We start from the raw sequence: 15,654 nt of genomic DNA on the forward strand, positions 1-15,654 counted from the left end.
CAGTCCTGTCTACACTGGGGAGTTCATGCACAGTCTGGATGGTGGACAGCCCTGCTGGGGTTGCTCTCCATGGGTCACCCCCCGTCCCTCCTGCTCCCCTGTTGTGCAGCCCTTGCAAGCTGGGCCTCGGGGGCTGCATTTGATAGCGCTGGCAGGGACCGGCGTGCAGCGGTGGCCTTCGGGCCGTCGGGGTCCCCGAGTCATTCGTGGCGCCTAGAAGCAAGTCGGACATTTCTGATTTCAACTTCACGAAACCGCAGTGAAAGTATCGTCGTGCAATGATCATACAAATATTCTCAGACAAATATTCCTGCCATTCATTTTTATTTTTATAAATAAAAAATCCCCCCCCCCCCAAGGCTGCTAGAGTGCAACCCCAAAGTGACGACCGTCCTCCCATCCAGCGCTTGTTCTCAATTTTGCACCAGGATCCATTAGTTCAGCCCTTCCTCCCGACCGGCCGCCCCCAGGCCCCCATCCCCAGTGCATGGTGCAGTGCTGGGAGCGGGGCTTGGGGTCACCCTGGGCTAGTGGTGGGAGCGGGGGCTCCTGGGCTCCCCTTCCAGCTCGGGCAGCGCCGGCTGCTGCGCGGGGGCCTGTTTGGGATGGCTGGGGCAGGCGTGATCCTGCCCCAGCAGCAGGGTGGACCGGTTCGCTCCGGAGCTTTGCTTCCAGCCCTGCTTTTCTATGACTCCGGAGCCGGGGGTGGGAGCCCGGGCTCCGGTGGGGGCAAGTCCATGCAGCTCTGCCTTGCAACCTGGGCTGCTGCTCCCAGCGGGGCGGTAACAACCCGGATCAACCCCTGGGCAAACCAGGCCCGGAGCGAGGAAGGGGCCCAGCTGTGCTCACGTTGCGGGGGGGGGAAAAAACCCCCAAAATAGCACAAATATACCGCGTTAAATGGGGGCCCACAAGTTGGTTTGCCCACGAAAGAGTTAATCCGGCCCTGGCCGCAATCAGGAAACCGGCACAGCCGGTGTGGGTATCGCCCTTTTTATTCTGGCATGACTAGGAGATGGGGCTCGCCTCCGGGGCAGCTCCTGCCCCCTCCCCCGGGCAGGGCGGAGGGAGGAGAGCGGGGGGGAGGGGGCACGTCCCAGGGGGCTGCCGCAAAAAAAAAGCGGGGCAAAAAAAACCCGGGGCAAAGCAAACGCCAGTGGCATGCGCCGGAGCAAACCGAGGCTCGGCGCTCCGGGGAGACGCTCTGGCTGCCGGCCAGCGCGTCTCTATGCTCCGTTTGTGCCGCTGCTGCTCCGGCACGCTGCGTGGCGTGCTGGAGCAATCAGAAGTGCAGCAGAGCTCGCAGCTTCCTGCCGCCGAGTCTGCCTGGCAGCCGGGGCCTGGCTCGGGCCTGCACGGGAGCCCGGGGGCTGCGGCGCAGCCGGGCACGTGGGGCAGCCGCGCCCGCAGCCCCAGCCAGCTGCAGGCAGCCGGGAGCGGCGGGAGGCCCCGTGGTTTGCTGCGGGGACCATGCCTGACCCCGGGGAAGGCAGCCAGGCGCAGGGCTCGGCCCAGGCCCGGCACCGGGGCCCGGGGTGGCGGCACGAGGAGGTGATCGACCTCCTGGCTATCTGGGGCCAGGAGACCACGCTGCGGCAGTTCGCGCAGGGACAGCAGCGCAACGAGCACATCTACCGGGCGATAGCCACGCAGATGGCCGCGCGGGGCCACAGCAAGACGTGGCAGCAGTGCCGGACCAAAGCCAAGGGGTTGCGGCAGGAGTTTTACGCCGCGCGCGGCGCCAGCCGGCGCTCGAGGACGCAGCGGTTCCCCATGCCCTACTACCAGGAGCTGGCCCGCATCCTCGGCCTCACGGCCACCAAGCCCCCCGGCTACCCCGTTGCCAGCAGGGGAGGAGCGGAGCCGGTGGCAGCCGGCCCGGCGCTCCGGCCCGAGTCCCCGGGAGCAGGGCCCTCCGCCCGGCCGGCCGCCCCTCTGCCGCCCGGCCACGCCGGGAGCAACAGCGAGGAGGGACGCGCGCCGCAGGCGAGACCCGCCGCCGTGGCCAGCCCCGAGGCCAGACCGGAGCCGTCCGTCCCCCAGCTCCCACGGGACGGCGACAGGAGCGGGGAGGATCTGCCCGCGGCGTCGCGCTGGTCGGCGGAGGCCTCGCCCCCATCGGAGGTCACGTCCGGCTCCAGCTCCCCCCAGCCACCCGGGGACCAGGACCCGCCGTCTCCCGGCCGAGGCGACGGTCTGTCCCCGAGGCCCGGTAAGTCCCGCACACGGCGGGGGGACCTGGGAGCCTCTCCCCACCCCCCTGCCCTTCCCTTCTCCCCGGGGGTTGTGCCCTGCATGTGCTCCAAGCTTGCCCCCACCACCTCCTCCGCCGTGCAGGGGCAGGACTCCCGCGAACGGGGGGGAGGTGGCGTCGCCACCGGGGCCACGTGCCCGTCGGGTTGAGCTCCGCACTCGCTGGAGCGCGGGGCTCGTGGCAATGCTGCGTTTATCCTGGTAGGGGGAGAAGCTGGGCGCTGCAGGCTGGGGCGGCTCTGACGCTTGTCCCCAGGAGGATCCCTCCGGGCAGGACCCCGGGCAAGTGGGGGGCGCCCTTTGGGCAGCAGGATGCCCACGCACACGGTGGGAGGGGACAGGATGGGTCCTCGTCAGGATGCCGACCCCACATTGCTTCGGCTCCCTTGTGCCCGAGCGCGAGGCTGCTCCCCGGGGACCCGTTCTCGCCCCGTGCCCCGTTGCTGCGGCTGACGACGACCCTGCGTTTGCTCTCTCTACAGACACCCCATCTGCCAGGGGAGAGCCCGCCGCCCAGAGCCGGGGAGCTGCCCGCCCGCTCTCACGCACGCCGGGGGCCATCCGGATGCGCCGCCTGCGCCGAGAACAAGACGCGCGGCGGGACCGCATCCAGGAGGAGCTGCTTCGGGCGGAGCGGGCGCGCCTCCGCGAGGCCCAGGCCTTCCGCCAGCAGGTCCTGGCCGAGCTCCGCCACTTCCGCCGCGACCAGGCCCTTGCCCAGGAGGAGGCACAGGCCGGCAGGGTGGCCCTGCAGCAGCTCGTGGCGGAGATCAGGCAGGAGCAGCAGCTGGCCCAAGACAGCTACGAGGAGCTGCGGCAACTGCGGGCCTCCATCAACACAGCCGTGCAGGAGGAGCGCAGGGTGTCGCAGCAGCTCCTGGCCGCCATCCCTGCCCCGGCCGCTCCTGCCGCTGCGCCCCAGCCAGCCCCAGCCCCAGCTCCGGTGCAGGCTCCTGCGCCCGCCCCAGCAGGGCCAGGGCCTGTCTGGGAGCACTTTGCCTGGCTGGTGGCTCAGCTGGCACCCCAGCAAGCCCCACGGGCCCGCCGCAGCCGTCGAGGGGCACCACTTCTGCCTTCCCCTTCCCGGTCCTGGGCCTAGCTGCAGCATCTGCTTCCGAGGAGCAGCGCCCGTCCTCCTCCCTGGCCAAGTTGGCACGGCCCCCGCACACAGGGCGGTGGCACGCAGGGCCAGGGCTCAGGGCCGAGGGGCTGCCAGCCTGTTTCCCTCCTCCCCTGGTGTTTCCCCCTAAGGACCCTCTCTCTTCCCCCTGGTTCTTAAGTAATGAGTTGCAGTTTAATTCTGGTTTTGAATGGGTTTGTGCAGGGGGAGGGGGCGGGGGGTGGATGGCCTCACGTGGGTACTGCTGCAATGCTGAGCTGTTGGTGTTGCAAAAGTTTTGGGGAAATGGAAAGGCAATAAAGTTGCTTTTGTTTTCACAACAGCCACACTACCTGCGTTGTTGCGGCCCTGGCAATGGGTGGAGGTGGAGGCCCCTGGGTGGGTGGTGGGCACGCTGGTGCCCTACTCAGCGGGGTGAGCCTGCAGATGGGCGGCGATGGCCTTGTGCCCTCTGCCAGGTGGTCCTCACCTGCGACAACGCTCCTGGCTGGCCGGCTCTGCTGCCCCTGGACAGGGCTGGATGCATGGTCCGAGGGGGAGGGGGGAGGATGCTGGAGCAGGTGGCAGCGCATCTCAGCGAGGCGGCAGTGCCTGTGGTGGGTACAGGGGACACTAGGTCAGGGCTGCTGCACAGGGAGCTAGTGTCCCCAGACGCCAACTGCCCCGGCTCGAGAAGCTCCTGGGGGCAAGTAGCCCTGAGCTGCTTGTGAGGCCACCGTGTTTATACAGCATGGGCGCAAGGAGCCGGGCAAGGGCAGCTTGCCCCAAGTGGCACAACTTGTCCCACGACAAAGCGCATGTTCAGGCATGTGCGCGGAGGCACAAATTTGGGCCACTTCAAGCGCACGTCCCCGCATGTGTGGAGGCAACCCTATAGGATAGTTTAGATAGGGCTGATCCCACCTTGATCCTGGGATCCCTTCCAGGTGTACTTTTCTTATGAATCCACAATCTTTGTTGTGCGTCATGACTGGAGGGGCTGCCCGACGAGGAGAGGCTACAGAGGCCTATTCAGCTTAGAAGAGAGACACTTGCAAGGGCGGGGCGTGTCACAATAATGGCTTACAAAATACTATACGGCGACAAGGAAGTAGATAGGGATTTCATATTTACTCTAAGAATTAGGGGTCATACACTGGGCAGTAAGGTCAAAGCTAACCAAAGGGAAGTTCTTTGTCACCCAGCGTGTCGTTAAAGCGTGGAACTCCTTGCCACAAGATGTGGAAGGTGACAGTCTTCAGGGGTGGGCAATTATTTCGGGCGGAGGGCCGCTTACTAAGTTTTGGCAAGCCATCGAAGGCCGCATGAGAGGCAGCCAGGGGCAAATTAGTATTAATTTTTAAAATTTTTTAGGGGCCCCGCGGGCCGGATAAATGGCTTGGCGGGCCGCATCCGGCCCCTGGGCCGCATTTTGCCCACCCCTGGTCAAGCTGGATTCAAAAAAGGGACTGGACACATGCTCGGAGGAAAGGGAGGTCTCCTATGGCCCGGCCTGAGCCAGGAAATGGCAGGTCTTACGTTGTGCACCGCGTCAATCTGTGTTTTGTGTTTGTGCAGCACTTTGTACCACGGGGCCACGGATCCCGCTGCACAACTGTCTTCCAGGGACCAGAGTCGAGGACCCGGCCGATGAAGAGGAGACGCCCGCAGAGAGAGAGAGATCAGGCCACAACCTTAAAAGTCAGAACTTTTTTTTTTTCTTCTTTTTTTTTCTTTTTTTAATATGTCATCAACTTTACAGGGTTACAATTGTCTTAAATATTCTGAAGTTTAAATACAATCTGTATAATAATGTTATTATAAAATGTAAACTTTCAGTGTTTTTATTTTATTCTTTTTTTCTTTTTTTTTCTTTTAATAATCAAAGTTTCAACACCTGAATGTTTGCAAAACTGAAATATTTCACTGCAGGAACCTGGGAACAGTGAAGTCCGGGTCCCGCCGCTATCAGAGGTAGAATGTGGTTTTTATTTTTTTATTTTTTGTTTTTTATATATATATTCTTTTTTTTTTTTCCTGAGTTCAGATATGCACACTGTATAAATGCATCGGCAAGCTGTGTTCATTCCTTTTTTTTTTTTTCTTTTTTTTTCCTTTTCAAACCCCAGAGAAACTGATTTTTAATCGATATGCAAAAGAGAGAGAGAAATAAAAGCTGAATGTAATACGCTCTCAAAAAAAAAAAAAAACCCAACAAAAAACAAAATAAGGGGAGGGGGGAAAAAACCCCCCAACAGTGACTGTACAAATGCAAAACTACTATAGATCTAAACGCGCCCCCCCTCCCCACCCCCAGCACAAGAACAAATGACAGGAAGAGTATCTGGTCAAGGTAGTCGGGCCAGCCCTGAAAGTGGCATCTGATAGTCCTAGCAGCAAAAAGCCCCGTGCCATCTTTCCAGACAGGCTTTCAGAAGCAGGCGGACGGGATCAGCCGGCCCCCGGGCTGGAGATCTGGGGGGGCCGGCCAGGCAAGGGAAGGAGCTTTCCGTCTGGGGCCGCGTGGCCTGTCCCTGCTGGATCCCACCCTCCTCCGTCCGGCCTGCGCGGGGGCGAGGGGCTGGGGGCAGCAGCAAGAAGTGGCGGCAGTGACGGTCCCTCCCCGATGGAGAGGCCTCGCTGGCCGCCCCCCCAGATCCGTGGCACGGGGTGCTGGCAGCCCCGTCCCCCAGCCCAGCATCTCAGTAGTGCTCAGGGCAAGGCATCCTCGTGGCGCTCCCGCGGCCCGATGGCAGGAGACCGAGGCCTTGTGCTACCCCGGCCAGAGCCCCCCGGTCCCCAGCCCGCAAGCCGGTTTCCCCCCCGCTCCGCGCCGGGGAACTTTAAGGCGAAAAAAATCGGGGCGAAGAACCGGGAATTCCTGCCCCCCCCTTTCCCCGACTGGCACCCCGAAATAAATGACACAGCGAGCGCAGCACCGCCCTGCCCTGCTCCCGGCCCCCCGCCCCCCCTCCCCAGTACAATCTGAGCGGACAGCAGGTCCTCGTCCCCTGAGTTACAATCCCGGCTCTTCCCTCGAGAGCTCCGATTGCATTAGAAACACGTTTTACACTAAAAAGAGGAGGGTTTTCCTTGTTCGGCTTTGGGGGTTATTATTTCTTTTTTCCTTTGCTTTATACACACACGCAAACACACACAATATATAGAATTTGATATAGAATTTCTCCCCCCCGCCCCGCCACCCGCCACCCCTTTCTAAGGCTCCTTCTTATACACAGAATAGCAACGCGCTTCCGTCTTGCTAGGATCCGTTTCGAGCAGGGGCTCGGAGGGCAGCAGCGAGGGCCGATGCCCCTGCTCGCCCAGAGGTCTGCAGAGAAGCGAGGTTGGCGCCGGCTGAGTGATTCTGCGCTAACGGCCGGCTCCCCTCCGTGACGCCGGATTTGGAGGCACCCCGGTCCATCCCTTTCGGACGGCTCGGGGAAGAGGTCTGGGCACGGAGGCACGCGGTGGGAGGACGTCCCTTGGCTTGGTCTAGATGCCCGATGGATCCGGCTGCCGGGAGAGGGGATGCGTCCCATCTCAATGGTGTGGCAGGATGATCTCGGCTGCCGGCTCTAGGCTCGGGTGAGCTTTGCCGCAGCTGTTTCCGAGCAAGAAGCGACACCAGTAGGAGCCCACAGGTCCCACTGGTCAGGCGCCTCCCAGTACAGGTCAGAGCCTGGGGGACACGGGCAGGTCCTGGATCAGCGCAGCGCACCAACTGGGATGGGGGTTGCCAAAAGCCAGGTCCCGGAGCCACGAGGGTAGTGGCTGAGAAGTGCTAGGAGGTGTTTATGAGAAGGGTTGGGCGCTGCGGGGCTGTAAGTCCATGGGGGTGCAGCTTGCCCCCGGCCTGGGCAAAGTGCAGGGGGGTGAAAGGAGAGGGCTGGAGGCACATCCCCAAGTGCAGGCGGGTGCTGCTCCCTTTACCTGAACGGGCTCCCAAGAGCCTCCAGCTCATCACATGGGGAGGGTCCCTCTGCCCTACAGGACCCTTGTGTGCTAGGACCCCAAGGGCTGAATCCCAGGGCCACCCATCACCCAGCAGCGCCTGCAGGTCAGGGGAGAGGCTCCTCTGGGAAAAACCCCAGGCCCTTTATATGAATCCCCTCCTTGCCACATCCACCAGCCCGCATACCTGCCGCCCAGTCTGATCCCTGGCCCCTGGCACCGGGGTGAGCCCAGTCTGAGTCCCTCCCTATCACCTGGCTCAGACCTGCCTCAATGATCTTCACCTCGGCCCGGCGGGTGCACGGCTTGTCTGGCACGGGTGGGCTTCCTCCCTCTGGCGTGACCTCTGCATGGATTTGGGCTGACGTGAGCCCAGGGAAGGGGACACCTTCGACCTCCCCCGTCTCAGGCACTATCAGGAGCATCTCCCAGCTGCCGCTAAAGTGAATTCTCTCTCCCCGACGCCCCCAGCTGCAGAAAGGCAGAGACAGCCGGACACGGGACAGCTGCTGGACAGCAAACCGCGGCCCCAGCTTGGAGCAAGATCCCGGCAGCGAAGCAGCCTCTGGACTCGTGGCCACAGTACTGGGGCGGCGGGGAAGGGAAGTCGACCGCAAATTGTCCTTGAGTTTAAAATGAACGGGTCCAGTGAGAAGCAACTGGCCGGCAGCGTGAAGGCACATAAACCTGTTGGATCCCCAGGCGAGGGGGGGGGTTGAACTGGTTGCGATGGGTTTGACCCCAGGTCTGACAAGGGTGGAGGGGGGGGTCTTGCTGGATGAAAAGGCTCCCAGCTGCTGCTGGGGTGGGGGCAGAGAGGTGCTGGGGCAACAAGGCTGATCAGGTAGCGCCCTTCCAGCAGGATTTTTCACAGGCTGGGGCTCTTTCGACTTGCCTGGGTGTCTCCCAGAGAGCAAGTCTTCTCCCAGGATCTCAGCCCCCAGAGAAGGACACGGCTCCAGACCACCGACAAGTCAAGCCAGGACCTCCCTGACGACCGAGGGGTTACGGGCAGGGTTAGAAATTGGTCCCCGAGCTAAGCAGAGGCCCATGGCTACACGGAGGTGGGAGCACGGCAGGCACTGCTCCTCCACCCCGCGCAGCACGTACGCTCCCAAGCAGGCCCTCGTGCCGCGCGGCAGCTCCAGACCCAGCTGGGGCTCACCCAGCCTCGCTCCAGCACGTGAAAATCTGACTCCTGGGCTCTGACGAGCCTGGAGGGTGGGCGCAAAGTTTCACGTGCGCGCAGTCCACCCCCCCGTTGTGGCTCGTCGCCCCTGTCAGCACCCAAGACCAAAGAGCTCGGGGCCGGCTAGTGCAGCGCCCGGCCCCCCGCAATCGATGCGAGCTCGTAAGACGAGACCCTGAAAGACGGGGTAGATTTTTCAAGATTCCCCACGTTCAGATCCCGACATGGCAGCTGTGCCCTTCAGCCCTTAAAATCCAGCAGGTGCCTGGGAAACCTCTCCCCTCCTTTGTGCTGCAGCTTCCCTGGTGGAAAGAAACCACCTGATTGCAATTCACTGAGTCATTCATCCGGTTCCCCTGAGTTATCTGCTCCGCTTCTTTCCCTGCCCAAAAATGCACCCGCCCGCCATCCCGGCAGACTGCTTCAGGCGCGAGTGCGGGGGCAGGCGGCCGAACACACCGAGAACGTAGCGAAGCGGGGGGCGCATCTACACCGCGCGCTCTGATGAAGGCGACAGGCACGCCGGAGCACACGCCTCCAGGAAAACGAGGCAACTTTCTGCCCCGGCTTTGCACCGAGATCCCCGCCCTGTTTCAAAGTCCATTTTTTTGCCAGTAGAGCAATGCTGGCGACCAGCGGTGTGATTTCTACTGATATAATTCTCCTGGTACAACCGGACCTGCTCGAAGCCTCTTTGCAATGCCGCCGGGTAAGAGCAGCAGCTGCTGTCCTGATAGCCACCGGTGGGACAAGGCCATCGGTGCCTGCGCCCTGATCGAACCGCAGCCACACTCGGGGGGCGGGGGGCTGTTCTGCATTCCCCATCCCGGCAGGCGCGAAGCGGCTCGAAGCCTGGGGGATCCCGCCGCCGATCCCGACTGCTTTTGGATGATTCTCTGACTCGGGGCCACGCAGTGGGGGAGTCTGGAAAGAGCCTGCGGATCAAACAGCAAAGCACCAAACCCAGCAGGAAAACACACGAGAAAACAAATCCAGCTTCCCCTCCACGACCGACCCCTTGTACCACGAGCTGCTGGCTCTGGGCTCGCCACTGGCGGCCACGCCGGGGGGGTTCGGGCTCCGACGTATCACTGCCTTGGCCCTCGGGCAGATGCCCAGCCCTGCGTTAGACTCACGCCCGCTCCCTATTGCCGTAAACACCCTACCTAGGACCAAGCATCATGCTGTTTGCTGCCGAGTGCTCCCAGGCAGGGAGATTTCTGACCCGTCCCAGCTCAGGGAAAAAGCCCCGTGTCCGACAGGGCTTAGGGCCCGATCCTGAATTCGACTCCCAGCTAGGGATGCATCAGGCTCCGCGCCTCTGTTCTAGCCGGCTTCAACCAGCCTCCCCCCTCCGATTGTCTCCAAAATGGCGCTTCTTCTCTAGAGGAACCTTGTTTTTCTCCTCTGGGAGCCTTCCTGTGCCGGGCTCGTTAAAGGCTGCTCCCTGGATCTAATTACAGGCAGAGCGCTGCACTCCAGGCGCATCGGAGCACAGGTTGCCCCTCGGCTAATTTTCTCCACTGAGAAATTAAGTGAGTGCGAGAAAATACAAGTGGGGAATGCGACAGGCCGGCAGGTCCCCCGTGGCGAGGGCAGGAGCAGCTCTCGCACTGGCAAACAGGGCGCCAGCGTCATTGCAAATCCGCCCCCCAGCCCCTTTGGAGCTGGGGGGGTGCAGAAGGGGCGGAGGGGCAGGCAGCCCCCAAATCCCTTCTGGATCAGGGAGACAGGGCTGGAACTGCGGGTGCTGGGCCGGGATCATGGCACTGTGAAGGCGAGTGGGGTGGGCTTCGGCTTCTAACACGCCCCAGGTCCTGCTCCGTGTCCCACTGTGCGGAAACCCCGGGACTAGGGGTAACCCCGTCTGCACCTCCAGGCTGAGGGTGGCAGCTGCAGGATCTCTTCCAAGCGACCCCACGGGTTACCGAGCCCCGTGCCCACCCCGCTCCCGTCCCTTCACTCTGCAAAGCGGCTCAGGTCTTTGCCTGGAAAGCTGAGGACCCTCGCCCCAACCTTGCTGCTGGTCTCACGGAGAATCCCTGCTGGCCAGGGCAGCGGCCGGCTGGAGCAAGCGACCAGCCTCACCCCCCAGCCCCTCAACTCGCGGGCAATACCCCCCTGCTCCCCCTTGCCCCAAACCGACATGCTGCTCCAACCTGAACCCCGACACATTTGCAACCCCCCCCGCCCCGGGCCTCGACCGTGTGTCCGGCCGCCTCGGGGCCTCGCCGATTGTGCTTAGCAAAGACGACCGACAGTCACGCGCTAAGCTCTGAATCTCTGAAGCCCCCCGGTCCAGCCTCCAAACAAGCGCGCGGCGGCACCGTTTGCCGGATCGGGGTCACGCACCTCCTGGGGCTCCCCAGGCGGAGGGGACCAGGTTAAGCGGAGCGGGTTTAGCAGTAGAGGGGGACCCCGACCCCCCTTTCACTTTTATCCCTGAAACAAGCAGGCGCTAGGAACGCAGACTGCCCCCCACCCCAAGCGAGGCAGCGCTAGAAACGAGGCTCCTAAGAAACACAGATCTGCCCCTCCGCATCTCCCAACCCCGAGCCCCAGCCTGACCCCCCCCCCACATCCCACCCCCCACCTACAAACACCTGAGCTCATGCGCTGCCAACGGCCCGGCCTGCAGAAGCCCCCGGGCGTCAGCAGCGTTGGGAAGAGGGGAGCACGGACCGGAACGGACGGGGGTCGACGTCGACAGCACCGAGAAGGCGGCGGGGGGCAAAAAGGGGGTGGGGGGAGAAAAAGAGGTTACAAGTTTTCCCGAGTTCTGTCTCCCTGAACGAACGCGAATATATATCATTCTGTGTGTTAAGGTTCGATTCTCTTAGCAAATAAAATAGAAGCTATTTACAAGAGCAAGAGCAACAACACGATCAAACGCCCCCCCCCGGTCAAACTCCACGTCTCTCAAACAAACATCGCTCGTCAAATAAAGGAATAAAACGGCACCCCAGTTTCCCAAGGCCTTCCTGCCCCCCCCCGACCTGAATAAAATAAAATTAAAAAAAAAAAAAAAAAAAAAGAAAGAAGAGGGGATGGAAGGGGGAAAAGGGGGGGTTTCCATGAAAAAAAAAAAAAAATCACAGGGCTCTGCCTCGGGCTGGAGGGGTCCCGGGGTCAAATCAAGGGCCACCCTCGATGATTCGAAATAGGAATAATGTTCATTCCCGTCCAGTGCAATGTGGCGTGTGTGTGAGGTAATCGGTTCTGGGATTACAATGCATCGTGTCGCAAGCCGCCGGCTTGGGGCCCGGGCGGCTTCTCAATGACCCCCCCTCCCCTTCCCCAAAATTAAAGCTTTTTTTTTTTTTTTTTTTGCTCATTTTCATCCCAAACCCTCTGGGGGCCGAGAGTGAACAGCCCCAGCCCTGGACAGCCAGAGGCAAGCGGCTCTTGGGGTTTTTTTCCTTTTTTTTGGCGTTAGCTGTGATCGGAGCGCTCTGTACGGCTGGGTTTTATTAGGGTTTTGGCGAGATGAGGCGCTGCCGCGGGGTGGGGGGGGAGGAAGGGGGTGGCTAAGGCGAAGAGTTATTGGAGGTCGAGGTTGGAGGGGCTGACAAACCCGCCGGGGGAGCTGCCGGAGGGGCGCTGCCTGCTCCGCTGCTGCTGCGGCTGGTGCTGGTGTTGCCTTTGCTGTAGGTGGAGGGAGGCAGCGAGGAGGACGAAGGGCCGGGGGGCTGGGCGAACAGCACACCTGGGGAGAGAGAGCACAGAGTCGGGGGGTGATTGGGAAGCCTGGATCCCCCCCAGCAGCGAGGAGGAGACATCTCTCCCGGAGACCCTTGTCTCTGCTGGAGCTGCCTCGGGTTGTTCCCCCCTTAAGGAATTGCTAGGCTGCTCCAGAGCCTGGATGAATTGCAGCAAAGCAAGTGTTTGGTGCATGGGTCCCATCCCCTGCTCTGCCCTGTGCCTCAGTTTCTCCTCCCGGTCCCCATGGAGGTGCGCTGGGGAAGGACCTCATGCCCAGGCTCCTCTTGGCACCGCGGGGCCCTGCTCTCAGCCTCCAGCTGCAGCAGCCTGTGACCCCAGGGCAGCCACCTCGGGGCACCGCCAGGAGAGGAGTCCCTGCTGCCCGGGTCCCCAGATCAAAAGGGCTGGGGAAGGCTGAGTCCGGGCAGACGCCGAGTCCAGAACCTGCTCTGATCCACACAATGCCCGCAGCCGCCCCAGCTGCAGGACAGTGATGTTGTCCCCAAGGGCACGTCACCCAAGGCACCCCCACCTCTGGGTGCCTTGTAGCACCGGGCTTTGGGGCAGGAAGTGGCTGCAGAGCTGCAGGCCCCGCACTCGCACAGGCCCCCTTACCTGTGTAGACAATACCGTTGATCTCCACCGACATGCTGATGCTGTTGGTGCCGTTGCTGCCCAGGTTCAGGCTGGAATCCTGCCGGTTTTCTGCTATGAGACACATCAGAGGGTGAAGATCGAGTCACCTGGGCCCCTCATGCCAACCACCCCTTTCTCTGCTCTGCTCACCGGGCCAGATGATACGGTCCCCAGACACTTAGGGACACGGGGCTTTAGGAGCCTGCTCGGCTGTACGGGGCAGGCGGCACTGAGATGAAGGAGACCGATCTCATTGCGCCGGGTGGGTTTGGAGCAGGGGGTGATGGAGAAAGAGCCCTAGCATGGGCTGAACAGGACCCAGACAACGGGGGAGGGAGCTGGCTCAGGGCTGGAAACACTGACAAGAACAGAGTTAGGCTTGGCATTTGCCCCATTTCACAAAGGCTCCCCCGGGGCGGGGGGCAGCTCCCAGTGTGACCCCCTGCCCTGCGGGATGCTCCATCCTCTGCTTGGGAGGATTCGGCCCTCAGGGCTGATGTGCTTGGGCGGCCAGCAGAGACTCGGGTATCATAGATTTAGAGGCCTGGGTTCAGCTCCCTGTGCAGACGTACAGCGTTAGCCCGGGTGCCCCCAACCCCTTGCGCTGCCCTTGCTGGACCCACCTGGCGAGCGGGTGCCCTGGCTGTTGATGCGGATGCTCATGGGCAGCTGAGCCGTCATGGCCAGGAGGTTCTGCTGCAGGGCGCGCTGCATCAGCCGCTGCTGTTCGTCCGTCACCAGCGCCATCTTCTTCTCCGGGGGCTCCCCGGACTCCAGCTTCTCTCGCAGCTGCTCGAGGGCGGCGGCTTGAGCGGCCACGGCGGCCTGAGCCGCGGCGGCCTGCACGGCCGCGGCCTGCGCTGCTACCACGGGGTGGCCGGCCAGGGAGACAGGGAGGCGGCTGGGCACGGAGATGGGGATGGGGGTGTCCTCCTCTGCAATGGGGACAGAGCGTGGGAGCTCGGTGAGGGCTGCTCCAGGCTGCAGCATGTGCCAAGTCTTGCTAGGTCTCTGCAACCTGGTGTCCTAAGCTTTTATACCCCAGGCACGGGACTGGGGTCTAGCACTCGCACCTGGGGAGGGGGAGGGGGGGTATGGGAATCAGCCTGGAGGTGGGGATTGAGAGTTGAAGATGCAGATTCCCACCCTAATAGCCTGCCCCCAGGTGCTTTGCTGCACAGCATGAGACAAGCCCCTCTGCCTCAGTTTCTCCAACTCCAGAACCTCCCCCTTGCCAACCCCTGGGTCCTAAATCACTTTGAGATGCTGACATAAAGGGAGGCTGCATAAAGAGTTGGGCATCCAGTGCATTGAGCCCTGGATGCTGGGACACCTGGGTCCTAGGTTAGCCCAAGCTGGGGTGGGGATGTGTGCTACAGTGGTTAGAGCAAGGAGGGCCTGTGGGAGGCACAGCCCTTGGGTTTCATTTCCAGCCAGGCTGCGAGTGCAGCACGGCACGGCTCTGTGGAGCACCTGCCTGACAAGCCCCAGGAAAGGCAACATGAAGCCTATCCCTTGGAGATGTCGGGGGCGTTCGCAGGGCCTGCCTGGCTGCTGCAGACACCGCCCGGGCCTGGGGAAAGACCGGGAGCACCATTACCTTTCTTGATCTTCTGCACCGGGGTGATGGGGCTGCCGTTGGTGGCACCGGCCAGCCCCAGGGCAGGCACTGACAGCTTGGGGGAGGACAGCATGCTGTGGGTGCCACTGGGCGAGTAGGTGAAGAGGGAGCCGCCAAAGCTCTGCCGCCGGCCCTCTCGCCGGTTGCTGTCGATGGCGGCCTGCAGCTCGTTGGGGTTGCTCAGCCCCCGCTTCTCACATTCGTAGGGGTACAGGTACTTCATGTATCTGCCGGGGAAGCACCCGTCAGAGCTGCCGGGGCAGCCCCAACTGCACCCCAGCCCCAGCCCCGGGGCAGGCACGGCTCCACCAGGCCAGGCGGCAGTGTGTGGGTTGGTGTGTTTGGAGCGAAGGGGGTGGGTTCCTGGTAGCACCTGCTGGGGGGTGTGGGAAGCTGCGGGTCCCTGTGGTTGGGCTGGGAGTTAGGGGAGGGTTACACTGAGTGCCAGCTCTCATACACACACACGCACAAACACAGGCACACAGACAAACACTTATGCAATCAGACACATGCAGACACACACACACACAAGACACACAGACAGATGCATGCAAACACAGATACACAGATACATATACACACATGCAAAGACAGATACTCGCATACATGCACACACACAGACACAGAGATGCATGCAAACACAGATACACACAGACACATACACAAGGGCACAGACGCACTGATACATGCACACACACAGACACACACAAGAGACATACAGGCAGAGACACATGCAAACAGATACACAGAAACACACATGCAGACATAGGCACACTCATACATGCACACGCACACCTACACACACAGACACAGAGATGTATGCAAACACAGATACACACAGACACATATGCAAAGACAAAGACACTCATACATGCACACACACACACAGAGGCACATACCTACACACACAAGACATACAGAGAGAGACACATGCAAACACAGACACTCACATAGACAAATACACGACATATGCAAAGAAGACACAGACACACCCTCACACATACATGGACACACACACACACAAACGCCTATGCAAACATAAGACAAACGCAGACACAGACAGATACACACGCACATGCAAAGATGACACACATGCAGACACACGCACTTCCCTGCCTACCCGGGGCTCCGGGCTCCAGAGTTCATTCCCCCATACCAGGAGGTGAGCCCAGGGCGGGGAGGGGCAGTGCGCATGGGGCT

General features: G+C 61.6%; 2 protein-coding genes across 6 annotated transcripts in view; one reads left to right on the forward strand and one right to left on the reverse strand.

The window, feature by feature from the left end:
* Positions 1-774: 774 nt before the first annotated feature.
* On the forward strand, positions 775-5,518 carry LOC109282358 (translation initiation factor IF-2). Its single transcript, XM_019484112.2, has 2 exons — positions 775-2,212; positions 2,736-5,518. The coding sequence occupies exons 1-2, from the start codon at positions 1,162-1,164 to the stop codon at positions 3,350-3,352; spliced, it is 1,668 nt and encodes a 555-aa protein (XP_019339657.2). The 5' UTR covers positions 775-1,161; the 3' UTR covers positions 3,353-5,518.
* ARID3A (AT-rich interaction domain 3A) overlaps positions 5,048-15,654 on the reverse strand; it is a 63,286-nt gene continuing 52,679 nt past the window's right edge. For 4 of the 5 annotated variants that reach the window (XM_019484111.2, XM_059719686.1, XM_014599643.3 and 1 more), the window contains exons 6-9: positions 14,434-14,681; positions 13,457-13,768; positions 12,813-12,905; positions 5,048-12,201 (exon numbers count right to left, since the gene is read on the reverse strand). In XM_019484111.2, the coding sequence (XP_019339656.1) occupies positions 12,023-12,201; positions 12,813-12,905; positions 13,457-13,768; positions 14,434-14,681 (832 nt within the window). In that variant the 3' untranslated portion in view covers positions 5,048-12,022. The remainder of the gene's footprint in view (positions 12,202-12,812; positions 12,906-13,456; positions 13,769-14,433; positions 14,682-15,654) is intronic. The other variant, XM_059719688.1, reaches the window with a different exon arrangement.

The sequence above is a fragment of the Alligator mississippiensis genome, chromosome 16, assembly GCF_030867095.1.
Source record: "Alligator mississippiensis isolate rAllMis1 chromosome 16, rAllMis1, whole genome shotgun sequence".
In the NCBI taxonomy this organism is placed as follows: domain Eukaryota; kingdom Metazoa; phylum Chordata; order Crocodylia; family Alligatoridae; genus Alligator; species Alligator mississippiensis.